General features: G+C 37.6%; 1 protein-coding gene across 2 annotated transcripts; it reads right to left on the bottom strand.

Annotated features, from left to right (window-relative positions):
* Positions 1 to 706: 706 nt before the first annotated feature.
* On the bottom strand, positions 707 to 24,470 carry LOC121388810 (protein unc-93 homolog A-like). Of its 2 annotated transcripts, XM_041520315.1 has the most exons (5): positions 24,083 to 24,416; positions 10,123 to 12,183; positions 9,378 to 9,513; positions 4,338 to 4,469; positions 707 to 3,554 (listed from the first exon to the last, which is right to left on the bottom strand). In XM_041520315.1, the coding sequence occupies exons 2-5, from the start codon at positions 12,172 to 12,174 to the stop codon at positions 3,316 to 3,318; spliced, it is 2,559 nt and encodes an 852-aa protein (XP_041376249.1). In that variant the 5' UTR covers positions 12,175 to 12,183; positions 24,083 to 24,416; the 3' UTR covers positions 707 to 3,315. The 2 variants fall into 2 exon arrangements, with proteins under 2 accessions (XP_041376249.1, XP_041376250.1); XM_041520316.1 differs by lacking the exon at positions 707 to 3,554 and having other exon boundaries at positions 4,449 to 7,221; positions 24,083 to 24,470.
* Between the last annotated feature and the right edge of the window lie 1,709 nt (positions 24,471 to 26,179).

Here is a 26,179-nt window from a genome sequence, read left to right on the forward strand (position 1 = left end):
GGTGCACTGGCTGGAACGAGAGATAACCCAACGGGCCCACCAACGGGGATCGATCCTAGACCGACTGCGCATCAAGCGAGCGTTTTACCACTGGGCTACGTCCCGCCACGTACTGTTTAAAAAGCGTGGTATCAACCATTTATTATATCTGGAGGGATTTAGCTCAGTTGGTAGATCGCTCGCCCGAGGCCCATTCTGTGACACCTCCCCCCCTAATCCCGGTCTCAACCAGTGCTTAACGACTGGTATATCAAACGCCTTGGTATGTGCTGTCTTGTCCGTGTTCAATTCTAAAATGAAGTTAAAAACAGTGTAAAGAGCTGTGCAAAAGTATGTCACAGGTAAGTACATATATTACGATTCTATCACATTTTTGTCCACCAAATATATCTTTCCTCGTTTGCCCAAGATAATTACACTCCACCAAAATGTGGTTAACCGTCAGAGCACACTGACAGTGCTCACACTGAGGTGGATGATCCTTCTTTAGAATAAATGACTAACAAGTATGTGTGACCGATGCAAGCACGGCACAAGGCTACTTCATCCTTCTTGCATCGTCTTTAGGACTGCCACTCCCCAGGAATGGCGTGACAGAATGAAGCTTTTTCGCACCGTTTCAATCAATTTGCCAAGTTGAAAAGATATAAAGTATCTTTGATTTTAGAACAAATACAATTTAATAAGTAAAAACAAACAACAGAAAGACAAATATATTCGTTTTATTTGCATTAATTGTGTTGATGACTGAAGATAATAAGAAATGAAATTGATGACAGCACTTTTACTGTTTCACTGATCAAAATGTAATGATAATATTGACATAATTCCAGTTAAAACAAAACACAGCGTTTGCTGAAATGATAACATTGATTCGATACATTACATAAAACATAAATGTACAACAAAACCACAACAACAAAACCAGTAAGCACTTGTTTGACAATATAAAATAGACTGGATTCCAGTGGATAAACATAAAAGCATATGAAATGTGACGAGCGCATCAAAATGAAAAGTGCAAGTTGTACCAAAAATCCAAGGCAAACAACTGCAAACAAAACATACAAAATATATGTAAATAAGAAATACACGTGTATATGATATCTTATTACATGTATCGTTTTAAAATATAATAAAAAATACATCTCCCCAAGCCATACATATAATATACAATAATAATAATAAATTAATAACTTTAATATTTAAGTGTATTTTGAAAGATTGCCATCCATAGTATATTTTTATGTCAAAAAATAGTCATAATCATGTATACATGTCACAAGACGTTTTCGGGGTTTTCTTTCGCCATAAACAAATTATCGAATTTTATATTCTTCAAAAATAAGAACACATTTGGTTCACAAATGCTTAAATGTAGACACTTGCTTTGAGGACACACGTACAAACGTATTTCCACTACAAATATTCACAGTGAAACACAACTCGAACCCTCACAAATTCTGGATCGATGTTCGCATCATTTCATTCAACTACTAGTATTTCATTCAACTATTTTATTTTTCGTGCTGGGGTGTCGTTAAACATTCATTCATTCATTCAATCATTCATTCGTTCGTTTTGAACAGTAGAATGAGACCATATATTTATTAGGTTAAATTATTTTAACTTTTATTTGTGAAAATTAATGTGTTATTTTATTGCATATACAATGAATTACCAAAGACCAGTTTATGACTTGAGCAAGGGTTTGGTAAAATAAATAGCAAAAGGAGACGATAATACCAATTTAAAGTGTAAAAAAATATGTTCTTATTCCTAGAAACTTTACAGTGGCTCTATCCCATTAAGATCCAGGGGCGTTTATTCCAGACACATAAAGTTAAAGTTTTATTTTGTTTAACGACATCACTAGATCACACTGATTAATTAATCATCGGCTATTAGATGTCAAACATTTGGTAATTCTGACACACATTCGTCAGAGAAAATGCTACAATTTTCAATTAATAGCAATGGATCTTTTATACGTAATTTCCCATAAACAGCGCGGCACATACCACAGCTTTTGATATACCAGTCGTGTGGCACTGATTGGGACGGGGTAAGTAGCAGTTCAAAGGGTATTTTTATGCTAAATAGAAAGCGTAGTTGGTAACTCTAACATATTGTAAAATAGTTTTATCTGAAATGTCCGTACTAAAAGCACAGTTACTAATTCAACACAAGTAAACTTGCAAATTAATTTACAGCTAAACCAATGAAACACCAATTAAACTACATTCAAATACATATCCATGTATTGATATCCCCGCTGTATGTATCGACAATAACTTCTTTTATAACATAATATTCAAAACAAATTTAAAAAAACTCTACACATGTAACCTGAGCCCGACAATCATTCTATACAATCTGTGATTTAAAAATCCATAACATAGAAAATACCATCAAGAACTATTAAATGTATATATAATAAACAGTTCTGCTAACAAGTAAAATTCAATAACAATCTGTACAGGACTTTACGTCATAACAAACAACTACAAGTCATGTGACTTATTATAAGTCGTATTATAAATGTGTCCAGCGTTTTAAAAAAAAACAGGATGAAAAGAAAACACTGAAATAATTTTTTTAAATAGAAAAATTAAATTTTCAAACAGAACAAAACATCCCTCCCCCCAAAACCACCCCCACCAAGTAATGACACCAACAATCCGTAAATAAAGACTGGTGTCAGTAATATTTCTGTAAATGCCAGTAACCAGTAAATTGTTATACGTCGATCAATCAGCGGCGAAACACGGCCCATAACAAGGGTGCATTTTATGAACCCTTTCGGGGTTCCTTTCTTATGGTGTACTACGATCAACTGTTAACTCCTGTGATACCAACTTTAATATTGTGTCCGACGACAACTTTAATATTGTGTCTTAGGACAACTGGCTTTAATACCGTCTCAGGACAACTTCAGTATTGTATCTCAGGACACCTAGCTTTAGTATTCCACCCCAAGCAAAAAACATAATTAAATCATAAAGATCACTCTGTATAAATTGTACTTGTATTTGCAGGCGTGGATACATTATTTTATTGTTAACGACTACAAATATTGCGGAACCAGGCCCCATAACCTCCCACAGTCCACCCCCTAAATCCGCGCCTGATTATTTTAATTGATAATGGTGCTCAATGTCCAGTTGATTCAACACATGGTACACTTCGTGGGAGTGTACGGTCTTTGCCGAGTGATTCAACACATGGTACACTTCGTGGGAGTGTACGGTCTTTGCCGAGTTGATTCAACACATGGTATACTTCCTGTGTGTGCACTGTCTTTGCCGAGTTGATTCAACACACTTCCTGTGTGTGTACTGTCTTTGCGTCGAGCGGTTCGCGTCTCAGTGAGATTTCGGAGACGATGAAGAGAGCGAGCGCCAGCAGACAGCTGCCACACATGACGTAGATCTTGCTGGTCATGCAGAAGCTCTGCGAGTAGGCGAACACCACCGTAAGACCCACGCCCTGAGCGATTCTCATCGCTGCAAACGCTTCCTCGAACTGCTTAGGGAACAGAGAGCCCATCATACCTGAAAAATACATTTGTATTCAAGTTGCATCGTCAGTTGATCGCTTTTGTTTTTATAAATTTTTGTGGTTAATGAACTATTAATAAAATACACTCAGTATTGTTCACGAGGACACTTCTGTCATAATATCTATATTAATGTTGCATTTTTTAAAAACAAATATTTAGTTTTTTCCTGATATTAAAACGCCCCAGATCTGTATGAAAGATATGTAAAGTGGAATTGTGAGGACATACAAACTATACTAGTGGAGGGGCACAAGCACATTTTATTTGGATAACTTTTGGCCAATCCTTTTGTATATTATATGCAATAAAATGTTTATAAAATAAAGTACATTTAAAAAATGTATATATGAAATGAAATAAAAAATTAAATGTATTAACTGGTTCTTAATAGCTTGTAGACTTAAGTCAATATTGTTCTTGTGGGCACTTGTGTCATCCAACACACGATGTACGTATATAGTATAAATCTACAGTAATCCGTCTTAAGAGAATAGTTTTAAAGACACTGATCATACTTATTAGGCAGCTTAAAATAAGTTCAGGTATTACACGCATTTTTAAAGTGGACTGGTCCCCACTGGTCCCACCCCTTGAATCCCCTTGCTTTTGGTAATATTAATCTACATCATAAAAAAGCAACACATTGGAATGTGTCTAAATCCTTAATATTAACAGCGCTACTCACTTCGTTTGCGACATAAATAATATTGCGTCATAAACAAAAAGCAATAAATTGAAATTCTTATAAATCCTTAATTTTAAATGGCCTACTCACTGTTCATTTGCGACATCCAGATGCCATCAGCCACACCCCATCCCCCTAGCAACAGGAAGTAAGGGTAGAGGTTGTCTGGAGTCGGGTGCCATTTGGCCATCACGATGAGGAGACCAAGATTAAAAATGGCCGCTGAAAGGAGAAAATTATTTCATGACGCATCGGTCTTTTCCGCCAGTTAGTTCGCCATCTTCCATGCATTCGCAGTCGGACGTGGGGAAAAGTGACAATTTAGTGGAGGGTGTAAATTCCCTCGTTTCTTTAGTTATTTAACTACAGAGAAGGTAACACATACCCTCTTGTAAACGCAGTGGAGTTATCCCGCTTTTCCTTGGGTTTCCGGGCAACAGCCATGTGTGTTTTTTGACGGTCCGAAATATTCTCTACTACACACACTTATAGTTGAGCATAGTGTTGTTAGGTTTATTAATTACTCGTGTATCAATAAACACTTCAAAGTGAATAGTGTACAGCTAAAAGATACCTCCAAGTACGTTTGCCACACAACCACTGATGTTAAATTAGCTTGTGCATTGTTCATTTTCGTGTTTTACTCACCAGATTAACAGACACGAAAAACCTTTGTCCTCTTACGTCACCATAAGCAATACATCATGGGGGAATTAAAAAACATTTTAAATTCTCTATCGTACATTTTAAAACAATTTTTTTTGTTTCAAATTTTGAACTCTTTGCTGATCGAACGTGGACCTAAATACATGTATGTAATTTTTAAAAAATGAAGTTAATATTTACAATGAAATATAAAATTTAAAACCAAATTTATTTTTATGTTAAATTTCTTATATATATATATGATTATATTCCTACACTTTTAACGTATTATGAACATTGCACAAGCTGAACACAATTTGAACACGTTTCTGATACTCCGTGGTATTACGTTTTCAAAATTTCGTGTTAATATCATTGCTATAAACATTTAATAAAGATGTCTAAATTTGGAAAAACACAAAGCACAGAAACGTATTCTTGCAAGATGCCAAGACACCAAAGCGTGCTTGAATGTTGTCTTGGTAACATGGCAGTAATCAGGGTGAATGACCTCCACCCATGACTTATGTCCGTTAGTCCGTATGTCAACCACGCACATATTTAAATAGGCATTAATATATCGCAATTTACTTTTATTCATATTTTTATCACATTAATATTATGTTATTTTTGTCTTTACAGAATTACGGTAATAAGCATTACGGCCTATGTACGTGGTTGGTATGTCACAAGTCAATACATATATTGATGCAATAAAACACTGTATGAAATATTAATTTAAAAAAGATTTAATAAAACCACAGTTAATCTTAAATTTCAGTTTTGAATAAACATTGTTTTATTGTTTTTATATGAATCTCTCAATATATGGTCGAGATTCAAGCAAGAATGCTTGTTTGATTGCATCAAATAAAACAGATATTATTATGTATAACATATATCACACATGCCAGAATAGATATTGGATACAATTTATATTACATGACATCAGTAACGAATCAGAATGGGTTGAGATTTTAAAAATCGTTCATTACTTATTGGAGGTAACCAAAACATTTTGTAACTTATTGTCAAATCTGACCATCAAACCTGTTAACACATTTTACTAAAACATATAAATAAATTTAAAATTTGATATATAAAAATATTCCTGTTGTTTAATATAATTCTGGCATGTACAATCAACACAGTTTCTAAAGAAATATCAGAAATTCAATCGCGAACATGTTTGCCTATTGAAGTCTTTTCCTTGCATATTTTACCCTACCCCACCAAACATACACACACGCACACACACTCCCCACGCACTACCCATAAACACACCTATAAATTGATTTGTTAATTATGTTGGTGCCAGACATGTTTATAAAGATTTCTAAAGCTGTTGAAACTTAGAATCCTTTTAATTTTAATTAAAAATAAATGCAATGAATTTATTTTTGAAAACTTTATGTCCAAAAATTTCAATTTAAGAAAAATGTCTTTAAAATACCCGTAAGGAAAAGACTCCTAGATTTATGGAACAGCATCATGTATTTTCAAAAATGCGATAAATACAGTCGCAAGGAATAACAAACATGTAAAAAAAACTTGCGTTAAACTGTTCATGTATTAGTTATTATTTAAGAATGTAAACACCCAACCGATCAAATGGTTTTTAAAAATGTGTTTGTTTACGTGTATTTAAGAACATACATGATGCTTAACGACAAACAAAGTTGAAGGTACCAGTATAACAATTTTCATAGCCAAAATCGTCAATGTTTGGAAAAGCAGGAACTTGTCTTCCTCCACTGCTAAATGTTTTTGTGACAGTGGATCGAAACGTTTCCTAGCGAGCTCTTTAATCCAAGAGCAGGTTACTCTATAATCAAAGATGAAACCAATGGCGGCGCCACTTATCCCATGTCCACTGAAATGTCACGGAAGCTGCACGATCTGATATTCACATCATGCATTGGTACAGCGTGAGTTCTACTGAACGAAGGGAGTCGTTGGAAGCACAGTCTTACCACACAACTTACCGTCAACCAAATCCCCTAACACAACGACTCCAAAATACTCACCACGCTAAACTGCGCTATAACGGACATCACCATTGGACAACAGATCCCGCCATGTTACTGCCATCTTTGTCTGTTATTCTTTCGCCAGTTCTTTTTGCGAAAACAGCTTTTGGGCTTACATGACCATCTTTGTGGTTACTTTGACAGTCAGACTATGGAAGGCAAACTCTGGTCATTTTGGACGTTTAAACCTCTAGCTGTTATCGGGTAAAGTTCCTGCACAGGCTACACTTGACGAGGTACAATGAAAGATAACGTCTCTTCTCTTTAGATTACCATAGCTAATGTGTGAGGGGAGGGAACTGAAAACAGATAATGTATGAACTATCAGAATGGCATCACAACGCAAACGTTGAGCACGACCACCACGCAGCGGTAGACTCGTCACTACGTCGTCGACAACGGCAGCTCATCACAAGAGGAAGGCTGTCGATTTTGTGTCAGTGTGATTTTTCATTATAACTTTTGTTTTCAAAATGAGAAATCTTAAAGCAGCAAAAAATCATTACGTTCTATATTTTCATGGCCATTACAGAATAGGTTTCAAAGTTTATGGTAATGTATTCAAAGAAGCAAGGAATTACGTTAAGTTCAATGTTTCTTTTTTGGCCATTGTCTATCTTATGTAAATTCAAAAACGACATGTTCATCATATGAAACAGCAAAGTGTTAAAAGTTTCATAGTCATTTAATAGTTCAGATACGGTATAACCAAAACTTTCAGGATTTATTTTTCATCTACAATATAAGTAGGCTGACAGTGGCAAATGATTGCGATCGGTCCTTGTTTACCAATATATGCTTGGCTTGTTTCCAATCGAGAGTCAATAGTATCATAACAAATACAGATTTTTTTTAAAGCAGCATTATTCAAGACTCCAGCTTCCAGTTTTGACTTTTGCACTAAATGTATTACAAGCATCGACATTGGAACGTAAAATAATTACGTTTGGACCCTTCAATATAGTGATGCTTGAATTTTACTTTACCACTATATTCCTTTGCTGTGGAGAAATATGTGTTATTATAATGATGACTGCTTCTTTAATACATGTCCATGTTAATCAAACAAATCCATCGATTACTCGTTCTGCAACACTGAAAATTTAAAAATATTTTCTCAAAATTCAAAACATCATTTGTAATGAAATGGATGCATTTATAACCATGATGCTTAAAGGTCGGTGTTGCAAAACACGTTTTAATAAGCTATCCATAAACTGATTATATTTTTTCTCTAATTTCAATGTGCTATCCGCCATTACGAAACTAAAATGAAACAAGTCCGTTTTCCTTTACTTTTTACTTAATAAAATCACATGGACACTGGAATACAAAGAAATAAATTGGTTAGTGAAAGAAAATACATAGCAAGTTTTGTAAATCCTTGATTAGTCCACTTACTTTAAAATTTACCAAAATATAACAAGAAATTCAATTTCAAATTTAAGTACAAGTTCTTGGAATGTATGAAATGTATGTTTCAGTTCCATGTATCACGTAATATTTACATACTCATATTTACATATTATCAAATTTATACTGCATAGAATTATAATAATATGGATTTTTCTATTAAATATAGTCACTTCAAGGATTTACTTTTTTAAACATAATTTACAATTTAAAATCTTTACAACTGAATAATATTTTTGTTGCAATTACAGAACATAAATATTTTTACTATTATAGAACGGTAATGTTGAAACAAATTGTATATTTAATTTTAAGGTGGTTTTTAGTCGAAACACTATTTTAAAAGTGTTATAAATATGAGGTGGGACAGCGTCAGGACAATGCAGTACGTCGCAGTGAATGATATGGGCTTGGGTCACACTCCTTAAATCCAACTCTGATTAATTACATTCAGATTTGTTTCATTTACAACAGATCATAAAATATAACACGAAGATGGTGGGGTGCTTTTCAAAGACTGACAGCTCAAATTAAGTAACCCAATTTGATACAAAACCATCCATGCATTTAGAGAAACTATCAAAGATTAAAACAAAATGGCAAATATATGTCTGGTAATATAGTTTTGTTATAAAGAAACTAATAATAATCATTAAAGCTTAAGATTTAGAAAAATGGCACAAAAAATATAACATACAAATCAGTATTGTAATAAACACGTTTTAAATAATGTGAACGTTTCATACAATGGACATGTAATGGCACAAATTCTCTCAATTTAAATTCAAATCATTTCATTATCATAAAAAGATATATAAATCATTTATAATTGTACAATAATGATAAATAAGATAAATCATTTATATTTGTATAACAATGATAAGCAAACTAAATAATTTATAATTGTATAATAATGATAAGATAAATAATTTATAATAATGATAAGTATGATAAATCATTTATAAATACATATATACAATAATCAATGAAAATGTAAAAGGCGAGATATAACTATTAACAAAGGTAACGGTAGACGCCTGACCTGTGACGATGAGCGAGATTCTGCCGAGGAACCTGTTGAGCCAGCCGCTGAGGAAGGAGCTGATGCAGCTACAGACGCCGAAACAGATCATCGTGAAGCCGACCATGTACACGCCGAGTGGGCAGCTGATAAACGCCTGTAACAAACAAGTATTTATATATATACACACACACACACACACACACACACACACACATCTATAAAGAACAGTGCATTGAATAACAACATCTGTTCTGTTCATCTCTCTCTCTCTCTCTCTCTCTCTCTCTCTCTCTCTCTCTCTCTCTCTCTCTCTCTCTCTCTCTCTCTATCTGTGTGTGTGTGTGTGTGTGTGTGTGTGTAACTATATATATGTAGAAAGAAAAGCAAATTGAATAATAACGTCTCAGTAATATGTTTCTCTCTCTCTCTCTCTCTCTCTCTCTCTCTCTCTCTCTCTCTCTCTCTCTCTCTCTCTCTCTCTCTCTCTCTCTCTCTCTCTCTCTCTCTCTCTCTCTCTCTCTCCTGTGTGTGTGTATGTATGCGTGTGTGTGACATGGTTATTTCAACTCAACAAAAGTATGAATGTGCAGTGGTATCTTAAAATAGGTTGGGGGGCATGAATTAGCTCAGTCAGTATATCGAGTGCTCGCAAGAGCTGCCTTAATCTTAATTATATATATGAGGGATAAGTGTGTGTGTGTATGCGTGTGCGTGCGCGCATATACACCCCCCCCCCCCCCCCCCCCATTTGGTATGTACTGACCGTTGTAACTTCAGCAGTGAGGAATCCACTCTGCATGTTGCTGTAGAAGAGCAGCGGGATGAGAAAGAGGAACTTGCGCAGCACGAAGAACTTGCCCAGAGACTTGAGATGCTCGCCCACCAGGCTGAACGACGCGATCCGCGAGGAGAACAGTTTCTCGTTCAGCGGCTCCAGCAGCCAGAAGGCAATCAGGATGGCGATCAGGAGGCAGCCGATGTAGATGCCGTACAGCAGGTATTTCGTGGAGTCGCTCACGTGCATGCCCTCATCGTCGATCACGTAGTCGTGGCAATACCTGGAGCCACATAAGTGATAATGAGATGATGGGTGGGAGGTCATGTCTTTCGAAGTACTGTTGGGTAACGGAAAGAGGTTGGAACGATTGGAGATCACAGATTCAGCTATCACAGCGTACGAACTATTTGATTGGTCGATATTAATATACTGTTCGATATTCTGATTGGACGAGTTTGTTATGTTCATCATCGCCAAACCGCCAGTGGGACTGCCCAGTGGTTGGTTAGCATACATCAGAACGAGAGAGGCTATTAAGTTTCCCGCGATGATGTGGCTCTGAAAAGTGAGTCCAAAAATGCCAAAATAACGACTCAAGGTGTGCTCAAAATCTTCTTTACGCTTTTCGGAGTAGCCTTTAGCCAGGAATGTGACGTATGTACTTAAAGCGTTCCACATCATCGCAATTGCCGCTCCCATGAGGACGGAGGCGGGAATCATGAGCCACATGACTGGGTAGATGTTGGAGGCGACCCACACCAGCTGTGGAAACAAGCTGATGATCAGACACTTCCGTGGCTGGAAGTTCTGGACAAGGAACGGACTGAAAACGCTTCCGATAACAAAACTGGAGAAGCAGGCGGCGAGGGAGGACATGCCGACCCCGCCTTCTCTGTTGATACTGCTCTGGAGGTTCCTGATCGAGCCAAAGGCCATCGAGGATAAGGTGAGGCAGATGCTGATCGCGATCAGGTTCCTGGTGTGTTTGTTGCTGTCCACAATGATTTTGTTTTCAGGGTCTTTTGAAAACTGCGTGAAGTCTTTGTGAGATTTTGAAATGTCTCTGCAACTCCCAGGAAGGAAAACCGAGCTACCGACAGTTTCATCTTTCAAATACATGAGAGCCTTCTGGCAGGCAAGCTGGACGGTGCTTCCCAGGTCGCCCTGCGTTTGTCCCAACAGTCCAAGCATTGTGTTGGATCTGGACCGAAACTCCTCGGGCGGGGCATCAAAAGGATCGCATTCTGGTAACAGATTCTGCTCGCTTACCTCCACGCTGACAATATCTGCGTATTTGTGGCTGTCGAGAACGTCTATCGTGAAATCGGTTCCAGGTATCATCAAATTCTCGAGGATTTTTTCGAACTCGATACTGTGGTTACCGTCCTTGTGTTCGGACTCACAATCCTGAGCGTCTTTACACGGCAGAAGAAACTTTTTGCTATCGGCACTGCCGACAGAGTCAGTGTAATCGTCGCTGCTGTAGTAGTGGCAGCTGTGGGTTGAGAGAGTCTCCGTCATGGAGATAGCTTCCACATGATCAGCACTGCCGTCTGAGACGGCAGAAGCACCAGAATGATTACCCAGAAGATGTTCATCCTCTCCCGGAAATGTCGTCTGCTTTATTTGCATTTCCCGCGAATTGTCAATACCAGATGTAAGAGATAACTGCATTGCAAAACTGTCCACATCTATCAGATACTGGTCTGGAGTTAACTGATAGTTATTTGAGGTCATGAGTTCTGGACTCCCTTTTTCGGTCGTCTGAGATTCGGCGTTTACAACGTCATGATATGTATTGTCGTCATGGCTGTTGTCGTAGACGTAGTTTCCTTGAGATGCGAGGAAGTTGTTAACGAGATTCGTGTTCATGGCAGAAGTCGTGACAGTAGCGTCGACGTCTGCGACTGCGTTTGATGACGACATAATAACGTCAGGTAGATCTGGAGGTTCGGCACTTGTTAAATTGCTATTCGCATTCGCATTTGCGTCTGCTTGTTGATTACAGGCTTCGGCTATGACGTCGCGGGCAACCATTTTCGCAACCTGCAAGAATGAATATGAATGAATGAATGTTTAACGACACCCAAGCACGAAAAATACATCGGCTATTGGATGTCAAACTATGGTAATTAAACCTGCAAGACAGAAACCGATTAATAATATCTCAAGGACTACTGCATAAACGAAGTAGATAACCCATTTTCTATCGATGGACCCATTTAAAATATTTAAAACTTCAACATGCATCTTATAACCTCGTTTCATGATTCGCATATTTTCGCTGTCAACCGATATTGTTAACGGTCATCGTGCCATGCAACATACAAGTCTGTTCGACATCTTTTAAGAACATAATTATTACAATCAAAAGAGTCCACCAACATAAATTGTTTTGATAATGGCTGACACTGCGTTTTTGTATGTTCTAAACTGAACATGGAACTAAACATAAATGGATGATTTACTAGTATTCTAAAGTAAAGTGTTGTTTCGTTGGTGTGCGGTGTGTTTGGGGTGGGGCAATAGAAGCAGAGAAGGTTTATATATATATATATATATATATATATATATATATATATATATATATATATATATATATATATATATAGTGAAACCCCTCTAAACCGGACACCCTCGGGACCAAGTAAAACGTCCGTTTTTTAGAGGTATCCAGTTTAGAGCTTCTGTACAGATATTTAAAAGGGGGGTCGCGAAAAACAGTCGGTTTTGAGGGAATTCCGGTTTACAGAGGGTCCGGTTTTGAGAGGTTTCACTGTGTGTATATATATATATATATATATATATATATATATATATATATATACACGTGTGTGTGTGTATGTGTGTGTGTGTGTGTGTGTGTGTGTGTGTGTGTGTGTCCACCCAACCCTCACCCCTTCCTACGCCACTGGTTTATTTTCAATATTGCAGCTTTAAATTACCTGTCCAGCACAACACGGTCGGCTTTACTACACTAATTAATTAACCTATGAATAGCTACAGGTAAGAAAGTTGTTGTCATATGTTAATTAATTCTTATCATGAAATATAATTCCCTGTAGCTGAAAATGCTTACGTCAATCTATCCTTAATCTCCAACCATTATTTAACGTACGAATCAAATAAAACACACAACGGTAAAGCGATACAAAAGGCTGCATTAAAAACCGTAAAATTTTAAAATAGCAACATAATATCTAATTACTTCTAACTTAAGCAGCAGAAACAGCAACAAACATAATTTCCAAATTAAAAAAAAATAGAAGAAAAGTAATTTGTGACTAACTAGCAGATGTACTATTAACACCATGTGATGTTTTCACACAATAAGGGACCATCTTAAAGGACACCGGCCATAAATGATTTCAAAAATACCAAATTTTATTTATTCTGTACTGCAGCAGATCCACTGAATATGGCCAGCAGTCGGTAACCAAATTAAAGATATACATACAAAACTGAACAAAGGGGGGAGGGATCATAATATAAGTACTTCATTTGTAGACAGTTTTTAACTACACATGTATTTTGGTAGCTCTAATAAACGTTTTTCATAGAATGACATTTTTAATTTTTAGCCTCCAACACTTTCAATATGGAGTAAAGTTATGAATCTAAACGATAAAACCATTAACGAATTTAAGTTTGTATCTCAGCACAAAACATAGTTCAAAGGACGTTTGATAAGGTTGCAACTGCTCCCGCGAATCACTGTTAGGTGTTTTGTGAATAAGCTTGGAGTGTGTTAATTATACACCCTTATAAAGTCCTAGAATGAAGTCCTCTCCACAAACAAATGGCTATTTACGGTAATTGCATCAGAAAATCGAAATAAAACAAGGTCAAAATGTGCAAACCTCTCCCCGCCCCAGATATTAAATCCATTTGCAAGATTATTTGAATTTGAAGCTGGTATACTATCTCAGTGATGTAAGCATTTTCTTTCAATAAAAAAGAAGAAGAAATGTGTAGATTACACGTGTTTATTTTCATTTTACATGTAACACAATCGTCAAAAACCGGCAGCTACTAACGCAGTGAATAGAGTAGTGAAATATTATACTGCAAAGTAACCGGTGACGATGTGCATGCAAATGTCGCCATCTGCAGACCAATCAGATGTGAGAACACGCCGTAGGGTTTTGCTCATTTCCGTTGTGTGGATAAGATTAGTCAATGTGCATTTTTCACAGGGGTTAAAGTCCACGGCGAGAGAAGCTTCGTACACTCGTGCTCCAGTTAGCTTTATTTCGATCAGCTGACCGTTGTCATGGTTTCCGCTATTTAAATATGCGTCACATGACCCTCTAGTACCGAAACACCTTTAGCAAACGGAGGTCTCTGAATGGATCGTTGTCAAAAGAACGGACAGCTAAAGATTAAAAGTGACACGTGAGACCACAAGTGGATATGTCACATTTATATATTTGGCAGTTAAACATTCTGATATAAAGTTAGTCTGTTTTGTTTAACGAAACCACTAGAGCTCATTGATTTATTAATCATCGGCTATTGGAGAGAGAAATGTTTTATTTAACGACGCACTCAACACATTTTATTTACGGTTATATTGTGTCAGACATATGTTAAAGGACCACACAGATATTGAGAGATGAAACCCGCTGTCGCTACTGCATGGGCTACTCTTTCCGATTAGCAGCAAGGGATCTTTTATATGCACCACCCCACAGACAGGATAGTACATACCACGGCCTTTGTTATACCAGTTGTGGAGCACTGGCTAGAGCGAGAAGTAGCCGAATGGGCCCACAGACGGGGATCGATCCTAGATCAACGGCTATTGGATGTTAAACTTTTAGTAATTTTGGGCCCACCGATAAGTATCGATTCCAGACCGATCGCGAATCAGGCGAGCGCTTCACTTCTGGGCTAAGTCCCGCCCCTTTTCTAATATAAAGTTGATATATATATATATATATATATATATATATATATATATATATATATACACAGTGTCTCTATATTAAATACCAGTATACTGGCTAGTTATTAAATACATTTTGAAACATTTATTTATTCATTTATTAATTTATTTTTTAAAAATATTCACTTATTTATCTATCTATCTATCTATCTATTTAATTTTATTTATTTATTTATTTAAAATATTCACTTATTTATTTATTTATTTATTGTATTTTTATTAGTACCTACATTAGGGGAAGAATGTCTTAATTAATTATTTTATTTATTTATTTATTTATTTATTGAACTTTTATTAGGCCCTATATCCGGGGGAGGTCAACTTTATACACCTGTGCGCCAGATAGTTTATCAAAATAATATGCTCGCTTTGCTGGTAACAAAAACAATTTAGTTCCGCTTCAGTTTAGTAGAGCGTGTCAGTGTAAAAAATCAATACACAACCATTTCGTCAGCTGACTTAGCATATTCTCTGGCAGCGGCCAGTAAACCCCAGCTGACCTCTTGTGTCATCAGTTGACCTGTCGTCAGTTAACCTCGAATCGTTGTTGTCAGCTGAATATGCTGTACATACGTAGTCTTTGAATTGCCTCATGTTGCGTGTTGTTTACACTGCCACAATTATATCAAGTGGAGTTTACATTGCCATAATTATATTATGTGTATTTTGCACTGGGGTGGGGGGTGGGGGGTGGGGGGCTGGATGTAGTCCAGTGGTAAAGCGGTCGCCTGATGTGCGGTCTGTCTAGAATTGATCCCCGTCGGTGAGCCCATTGGGCTATTTATCGTTCCAGCCAGCGCACCACAACTGGTATATGAAAGGCCGTGATATGATATCCTGTCTGTGGGAAGATGCATATAAAAGATCCCTTTCTACTAATGGAAAAAAATGTAGCCGGTTTCCTCTCTAAGTCTATATGTCAAAATCACCCAATGTTTGACATCCAATTGCCGATAATTAATAAATCAATGTGCTCTAGTGGTGTCGTTAAACAAAATAAACTGTAACTTTAACTTGTTACCTCCCTACACTCTCCCGTTATTTTAGATTAGATATCACCCTGTTTCGTTTCTGGAATAGGCTGTGATGCAGTGCAGTGTTTGGCTGACAACAACAAGCGTGAAATACGTCTTAGTCATGATGTCGTGACACAGTCTTTTGTCATGCCATCCATCTTCCTAAGGATTGTGGAACGAAACGTCAGCAGTTTCTTTTCTACCACAGCTTGCTAGAAAGCCAACGCCTAGTAACAGACAGATTGCAGAGGCGGATCTAGGGGGCCCAGGGGCCCGGACCCCCCCTAGATTTTGCGACAGTTATAATTGTATTATATATTAATTTGCATCCCCTTCCAAACTTCCCCCAAACTTCCCTGGGCATTCCGCCTCATGTCATTGCCCCCCCCCCCCCCCCCCCCCCCAAAAAAAAAAAAAAAAAACAAAACAAAGAAGTTCCCTTGGCATTCCGCCACTGGATTGCCTTAAATGTGACAAAAATGAAGAAAAACGATAACTAAAGTATGTTTTGTTTAACGACACTTCTAGTGCACATTAATTAATTAATTAGTTATTCAACAGCTATTGGATGTGATAAATGTTTGACAGGGAGTCTTCAAGGAAATCCGTTACGCTTTTTCAGTGCCAGCAAGGGATCTTTAATATGCAGTCTCCTATAGACAGAAGAGCAGATACCACGGCTTTTGATATACCAGTCGTTGAACAACGGGGGGTGGGGCAATCACAAAACGGATCCACGAAAACGAATCATCAATGGCTAATTTAGTTCCTAACAGGAAATCAAGTCTAAATATTTTAGCAAATTCATCACACTTTTAACTGCGTGTCGTTTGTAGTGGACATACTTTCAAAAATCTTCAGTCTAAATTTTAAACTTTTATAAGCACAGGGCCTGCACTTCATTTCAAATAAGTTTGGAGTTGTCACACAATTAAGTTTCAAGTACGCTGTTCTAGAATACATCAAATAGCCCTAATGGTCCCCTGATTTCAGAGACTCAACCATGACATTATCAGTGCAGAGATCTCTGGCACAATACAAAATAAATTAAAAGAAAAGAAAAAATATCACAAACATGAGATCTTTGTACTTACATATGTAAAGTCGAAGTCATCTTGTTTTTTAATCACACATCTTAGTATAAATGATCCATCTGTGAATGTGATGTCGTAAAAACAGTAGTTTCTTTAGTTTGCGATTAACGGGGAGTAGTATCAAATGCAGATGATAAATTATTTATGCTGTGCTGTTGAATACTTCTTCAATAAATATATAAGAAAGCGAAGGGGAAAATCCTTTTAACCTATATGTATGCAGCCAAGAGAGAAAATCCAACTCGTATACTTAGCCAAATAGATCAGTTGGTCATTCGACGTCTTTAGCTCTCTGAGTGTACTAATTTCCTATCTGAAGATCATGGTTTACAGCAATCGCTTTCTGCTGACTCGGTACTCGAATTCCTATATATATTATTAATGGATTATTACAAAATCCATTTCCCATTGTCCCGTGACACAGTTACTAAACTGAATCTAGGCTACATATGTATCCCCGTGCACATGCATCGCTGGTACGATTTCTGGATCAATTAACACCTGAACAGATACATCGTACAAGTAACAGGTGAAGCTTACCAAGTCAAATGCCAATACAATCTGTCTGGATCTGTGGTGAAAATACAATATTAAAGTCAGGGGCAGGGCCATAATTAGTGGGGCCAGAGAGGGGGCAGTTCAATTCACTCCAGCGAGAAATAAGATTAAATTAATTTTTATGTTGAAAATATCCTTTTTTCCAGCTGGAGAAAGCCCTATATTACTATAAACTATTTTTATGGGTCCCCTTTCTCTCCCCCGTTGTTTTGTTTGTTTGTTGTTGTTGTTGTTGTTTTTTCGTTTTGTTTTGTGGGGTTTTTTTTTTGGGGGGGGGGGGTTTGTTTGTTTGTTTGTTTGTTTGTTTGTTTGTTTAAGGCAGGAAACTACTAAGGGATGTGATAATCAGTTAACTGTGAACATGGGAAGTGCAAATGGTAGGTTTTGGATACCTGGGGCTTCTCACAAACACCCACACCCATACACCCCACCCCCTTCGTGTACTCACAAGTTGTTGACCTAGCTGTCGGTAGTCTGTAAGCATAAGATTAGTCATTCAAAAGTTGACCACTGTCACTTTGGGTCAGTTGAAGACAAAGGCCCACTAGTAGTGCTGTTTATCTCGGTCACACACTAAGTGTATAAATATTTAATACTCGGCCAAATGTGTATTTCGAACAATGCCAACTTACGTAATTAGCCTGCAGTCTCACTAGTGTAGTGCAAACCTTGTTGTTGCTAATAATAAGCTTTTCTTTGTCAGCAGTGGTGCGCACATGTATGTCTGTCTGTTACATGTGTCATGGAAAGAATGTGCATGTGTGATTCGCATGCCTGTAACTACGTATGTATGCGCGTGTGTGTTCGTGTAGGTGTACGTGAGTGCTTTAACAATACGATAAAGTTTGTTTTGTTTAACGACACCACTAGAGCACATTGCTCTATTAATCATCGGCTATTGGATGTCTAACATTTAGTAATTTTGACGTATTTTCTTACTGAGGAAACCGCTACATTTCCCCATTAGTAGCAAGGGATTTTTATACACACCACCCCACAGACGGAATAGGACATACCACCGCACGGCCTTTGATATACCAGTCGTGGTGCACTGGCTGGAAGGAGAAATAGCCTAATGGGTCCACCGACGGGGATTGATCCCAAATCTACCGCGTATCAAGCGAGCGCTTTACCACTGGCATACGTCCCGCCCCTCAATATACGATATCATAGCGTCATCGATACTGGTGTACTGAATACCTAACGAATGTGCTATCAATACTGACGCATAACGTCCTGTTATTTCCAGAAAGACAACCAAAGCAAATGTAAGAACACTGCCACCACACCTGGTCAACTAAACCTACGTGGGAGAGATCTAGTTATACATGGCTAGCCGCGTTGATGCTGGTAACAGGTGCGAGCTAAAACACCGCATATTAATAGGTGTACATGTAATTCTGCAAACAACGACATTCAGTTGAAACATCTGATCATTGCAACTAGAGACCGCCAGAAGTAAAATATCACTGCTATTATTAAATCATAATATCTGGAATGAATGGTAAACATTACAACTGAATGGCTGGTCGGATGATGCCTTGGAATATTTCAAATGACATAATTTTTCGATGTTGGTTTTGTTGTAGTTGGGTTCTTTGTTATTTTTTTTTTTTTTTTTTTTTTTTTTTTTTTTTTTTTTTTTTTTTTTTTTTAATCACAGCTACAAGTATATGTGTAACATGGTTATCTGCGACATTTGAAGTATAGTGTAATGAAGAAAGTGGAAATGAGGTGAGAAAGTAAGAAGAATATCATTAATAAACAAGAGATATATAAGTGTATGGAATTCAACTCCGCTATTTAGTTTTCAATTTAAATTTTTAAATTAACACTAAAAATGTCACAATTTCCGAAATATCTCTGTATTAGTTTGTAAAGAGTACCCCAAAGGACCACTGTACCAAGTTTCAGAAAAATCGACTCAAAACTATCAGAACGATTTCAAAGCAACAGTTGACGGACAGACGCCGACCATACAGACGCCAGACAAATCGGCAAAATTGTTATTTAAATATTTTCAATTTAAAACTAGAAGAAAAATTTTCAATTTTTTTTTTTTTTTAAATTAATAAAAATTCAAATATTCAAAATATTTCTATTTGATTGTGTAGGGAGTCCCAGAGTATCATGTACCAAGTTTGAAAACAATTCAATCAGAACTGTAGGAGAAGATAGACTTCAAAGGAAATGATGACGTCGGACAAATCGGTATTAGAAAAGCTCCGCTGACGAACGTCATAGTGAAGCTAATAATAAACATACTAATAATACCTGGGCGGGACGTAGCCCAGTGGTAAAGCGCTTGCTTGATGCGCGGTCGGTTTAGGATCGACCCCCGTCTGTGTGCCCATTGGGCTAATTCTCGTCCCAGCCAGTGCATCACGACTGGTATATCAAAGGCCGTGGTATGTGTTATCCTGTCTTTGGGATGGTACATATAAACGATCCCTTGCTACTAATAGCAAAAATGTTGCGGGTTTTCTCTTTAAGATTATAGGTCAAAATTACCAAAAAAAATTGACATCCAATAGCCGATTCTTAATAAATCAATATGCTCTATGATTGTTGCTGGAAAATTATTCCCGTCTGTCTGTCTGCCTGTCCGTTTGTCTGTGTTATTAATTACCTGTTTTATTATTATTATTACAAATAACTTTATTTTGACTCTTTCTTTTAAAAGTGTGGACAACGCAGCTTACTGTTTATGATTTCACAATTATTTGTAATACTGGTTAAACCGTCCACGAATTACACGTCAGGACAGTGCACCGCACTCTGATATACAATTACCGGCTGACACACGCAATGAACTGGTAACACGACAGCCCAGGAGCTGATAATAGCGGTTCCGGTTGGATCTAGTTGATTCACAATAGAACTAGTTACATTACAAAAAACCCACATACACAGTGCAGAATCGTTGATGACGTGACCTACTTAGGGGTCGGGTTTGTTTAATAGGGGTGGGGATGAAGGGGTGCTCCTATAAAAACAAAGTGTTGATGATATGGGACGTTTTTTAAATCTTGTCGGTGGGCGTGCCTAAATAACACTTGATATATATTGCAGTTACCACAGAGAGAGAGAGAGAGAGAGAGAGAGAGAGAGAGAGAGAGAGAGAGAGAGAGAGAGAGAGAGAGAGAGAGATTGCGATTCATGTTATCTGACACAACATTTAAATTCAGTCAATTTTAAAATATTTCACACACCGATACACAATACAGGCATTTTCTCACGACCGAGCATACAGTGATCGTCTCGGATTAGATTAAGCACAAGCGCCTGGACACTAACATATGGGGAAATACCCTTCTCGGTCAGCGCTAAAAATAGATGCGAACAGCTGATTGTTCTATGGAAGTAGACAAGTACACCGGCAATGTGTACAGTACTAGTATGTTCTCTTTTCCGTGCTGTATCGTTTATGTTGTCTCGCTCCAGCCAGTGCACCACGACTGATACATCAAAGGCCGTGGTATGTGCTATCCTGTCTACAGGGTGGTGCATATAAACGATCCCTTGCTGCTAATCGAAAAGTGTAGCCCATGAAGTGGCGACAGCGGGTTTCCTCCCTCAATATCTGTGTGGTCCTTAATCATATGTCCGACGCCATATAACCATAAATAAATTGTGTTGAGTGCGTCGTTAAATAAAACATTTCCTTCCTTCCTTCGTTTATGTTTTAGGGTAATGATTCGCTGTATAATTTACTAATAATGCCGATTCGATACACTCGTCTGACGTATAAATAATAAATGGTATGGTTACTTAGGCATTCAGTGCTTAGGTTCAGCCCTAGCCGGAGTACTCTGACAGTAAGAGAAAGAAAGAAAGAAATGTTTTATTTAACGACGTACTCAACACATTATATTTACGGTTATATGGCGTCGGACATATTGTTAAGGACCACACAGATATTGAGGGAGGAAATACGCTGGCGCCACTTAATGGGCTACTCTTTTTGATTGGCAGCAAGGGATCTTTTATATGCACCATCCCACAGACAGGGTAGTACATACCACGGCCTTTGATATACCAGTCGTGGTGCACTGGCTGGAACGAGAAATAGCCCAATGGGCCCACCAACGGGGATCGATCCCACACCGACCGCGCATCGAGCGAGCGCTGTACCACTGGGCTACGTCTCGCCCCCGACAGTAAGAGAGTTAGACGGACATTTGGACATTAAGAGAGCGTGATAATTGTCCAAATGTCCGTCTAGCTCTCTTAGCAGTTAGAGTACTCGGGCTAGTTCACGCCATAACCTGATGCCAAAAATATTTAACCATAAAGTTATAAAAGTGAAAATGTCTGTGAAGCTCTTTTACAATGTAGCTAGGTTTTAGCTTCTTCTTCTTTCTTCTTTAAGAATAAATGATTTATTATTTTTAAATGTAGATTGGTAGCTTTTTGAGCTGAATACACAGTTGCCATACAATGGGTTACGATAACATGGTATACGTGTTCTGAAAAGTGGATTAAGGAAACGTAACTGATCAATATGTCACGCACCATACGCATGTCGAACACAATACACCCGCCACGACTAACAAGTTATGTGATAATTTATAACTAGTTTTATAAGGCAAGAGGCATGGCACATTTCAGTTCCAACGAAAGGGTCAAGGAGCAATAGCCTGTACTTTTTTCTTCTTTTTTTTGTTGTGCTGTATTGTGTGGGTTTTTTTTTTTTTTTTTGGGGGGGGGTTCCTGTTCTTGTTTGTTTTTTTTTTCTTTATTGTGTTTTGTGTTTATATTTTGGCCACGTATGTGTGTTCAAAATGATTTTTTAAAAATATTTTTGGGTGGTGGGTATTGAAGTTATCTATGGGTGGTAAGTATTGAACTTATACACTATCCTAACATATTTTGGCCACGTACGTATGTTCAAAATGATTTAAAAAAAAATATTTTTGGGTGGTGGGTATTGAAGTTATTTATGGGTGGTAAGTATTGAACTTATACACTATCCTAACAGTGTAAAAACAGCTGATAGATATAAGCCAGACTAAGTATAAACAGATAGTGTGACACGTGCGCATACACCCTACCCCGTTTTAATTAAACCGGGGAAATACAGTTTTGGAGCCTTCTTTGTTTTAATTAAACCGGGGAAATCCAGTTTTGGAATATTTCATCCATACAGATTATCAAGCCTTTAACTTCCCAGAATAGTGGCTTTAGCCTTCCCTCGTTTTGTAAATCTGACTAAGTAAGCTTTCCCCTATGGGGCCGTCGGAACGTAATTCTGCCCGGCTCAGTGTTAAGCACTAGAAAAGTTACGTTTAAAATTCACCAGAGCACCTACGGTTCAAAAGCTGAACAAAACAACATGGCATCTGCCGCCATAACATAGTAACAAGCTTCTGGTTTCAATATTAATTAATCATGTATATTTCTGCCTCCAGCCCCTGCCCCCATTTTGTCAATTTCCTCCTACAGGCCTGGTCAAGTTCTATTTTGGTGATGATCAATGCATCTTATGCACGGTGGTGGTGGTGGTGGTGTGTGTGGGAGGTTATATTGTGACAGCGAAAGAAAAGTAAAAATACTTTGGGTAGGTGAGGTTTCGAAGCCCTGAACCCCCATTCCCCTTACTCATGCGCCTGCATCTGTAGGTATCAGAAGATACCAGCAGCTAGGGTGGCAGTATTAATTTGCCTTTCAACTGTGGCAGGGAATCTCTACAGAAGTGACAACCCAACCCCCTCCACCGCCATCTCTACTTAGCAGATCCATTGTTCTCAACAACAACAAAATTGTTACCTTTTTTATTTTGATTTGATTTGATTTTTTTTTTAATTATAATTTTAAACTACTGATATTAAATTCATTTCTTTAAGCGCATTTACAATAAAGAACGTATTTTCACATAATAGTAGTTACATTAAAGAAACGTCCAAGTGTTATTGTCAATCAACAACGCCGCCCATTGTTTCAGCACTGAGAGCAATGAACTTTGGTTCACAATTATCTTACTATATCAATCAATAAAATCCGAATTACATATTACAATAACATTTTTACTTTTAAAAATTAAATACTAAAACAAAACACTATGAATAAAAAAAAATGCTTTCTTTTAACAATACACAAAACAGGAATTGCAATCACAAAAGTCTTGAAATCTCTCTGGTTTTGGCCAGTTGGATCCAGATCAGCTGATTGTTCAAGCCTTAGAATACATTAAAATTCCCGTCGTCTGCTAATAGCGTTATATTTTGCTCTTCGTGTGAATAAAGCAAAGCTAACACTAATTCACCAAACAATTAAAATTTACTAAGTTATTGTAAAATAAAATAAAATACATAAACAAGATGACATACCCTCCGAATCCTCTGCAACTTCTCTTGGAATAAATTTTCTACACTGTCATCTTCGTCTGCGTTTGCGTCGAATACACTCGATCAATAATCGCCCGAATACGATGTTCTTTGTTGAACTCCACCGCAGTGAAGAGAGAACCGGCACTCGATGTTCTATTTATAAATCAGTCTTTGTTTCTTCCCGCAGAATACATGCGTGTTTTAGAATAGAGGGAAAACTGTAATATATTTTAACCGAAGATTTTAAAACGGCTGTTTTGTATTCAAATGCGACTGTTTGCTAAGGAAACCTACCACCCCTCCAGTTGGTTGCTTCCTATAATATTGCCTGAACAGAAAACCAGATATAACCGCCTGTGAATTAACATAAACGTAGATAGAACGCGTTGCTTCGTTGCTATTTAGACCGTAATAAATAATGATATATTCAGTACATATTTACATCATATTTATTTTGCTCATAAACTTAAAAACTGTTCTCGCGTGTATGTCTGTGTGTGTGTGTGTGTGTGTGTGTGTGTGTGAGAGAGAGAGAGAGAGAGAGAGAGAGAGAGAGAGAGAGAGAGAGTGTGTGTGTGAGAGAGAGAAAGAGTGTGTGTGTATGTGTGTGTGTGTGTGTGTGTGTGTGCGTGTGTGTGTGTGTGATTGTATGTATTGATGTATAAATATCTATATAGTGTATGTATGTCGGGTTTACTATTACATACATAGATATTGACGAATTCGCGCAGGGGATATTTAAATTCTTCCTAGACTTGTGTGTATGTATGTGTGTATATATGTGTGTATGTATATATGTATGTATGTGTGTATGTATGTATGTATGTATTTATGTATGTATGTATGTATGTATGTGTGTGTGTGTATGTGTGTGTGTGTGTGTGTGTGTGGCTGTGTCTGTGTATCTGTGTGTGTGTACGTACATGCGTGCATGATGGATGGATGGATGCATTGATAAATTGAAGGATGAAGTAACGGATTAATTGATGGATGGATGGATGGATGGATTGCTTGATGAACGGATGGATGGATGGATGGATGGATGGATGGATGCATTGATAAATTGAAGGATGAAGGACGGATTGATTGATTGATGGATGGATGGATGGATGGATGGATGATTGATGACTGGATGGCTGGACGGATGAATGAATAGATGAATAGATGGATGCATTGATAAACTGAAGGATGAAAGAACGGATGGATGGATGCATTGATAAACTGAAGGATGAAAGAACGGATGGATGGATGAATTGATAAATTGAACAATAAAGGAACAGATTGATTGGTGGATGGATGGATGGATGAATGCATTGATATACTGAAGAATGACAGAACGGATGGATGGATGGAGTAGATGCATGGTTGAATGAATGAAACATTCATTGATGGATTAGTGATCCACGACAGAATTAATTAATTAATTAACCTGTTACAGAGGTGCCCGTTTTAAAAAGGTTTCACTGTATAGTCAGAATGGAGGCATTAAACCTATGTATTTATAGCAGTGTTACTGTTTAGACTATTTATATTCGTTATGCTGGTGCTAGCAGTGCAATAAAAAATCTATATTAGTAGTTGTGACAGTATGATATTAGAAACAGCCATTGTTTATAGTCGCTAGTCACCTGGGAGTGATATCCTTGTGCATTTCACACCACCAAACCAAGGCAAAACATTTCAACCAGGAGCGGGTTTGGATGGGGGTCATCCGGTACTTACCTCAGTGTCTTCCCCTCTCCTTTTCTTAGGGGCGGGGCGTAGCCCAGTGGTAAAGCGCTCGCTTGATACACAGTTGGTCTGGGATCGATCTCCGTCGATGGGCTCATTGGGCTATTTCTCGTTCCAGCCAGTGCACCACGACTGGTATATCAAAGGCCGTGGTATGTACTACCCTGTCTGTGGGATGGTACATATAAAAGATCCCTTGCTGCTAATCGAAAAGAGTAGCCTATGAAGTGGCGACAGCGGGTTTCCTCTTTCAATATCTGTGTGGTCCTTAACTATATGTCTGACGCCATATAACCGTAAATAAAATGTGTTGAGTGCGTCGTTAAATAAAACATTTCTTTCTTTCTTTTCTCCTTTTCTTGGTGG

The sequence above is a fragment of the Gigantopelta aegis genome, chromosome 14 (assembly GCF_016097555.1).
Source record: "Gigantopelta aegis isolate Gae_Host chromosome 14, Gae_host_genome, whole genome shotgun sequence".
Classification (NCBI taxonomy): domain Eukaryota; kingdom Metazoa; phylum Mollusca; class Gastropoda; order Neomphalida; family Peltospiridae; genus Gigantopelta; species Gigantopelta aegis.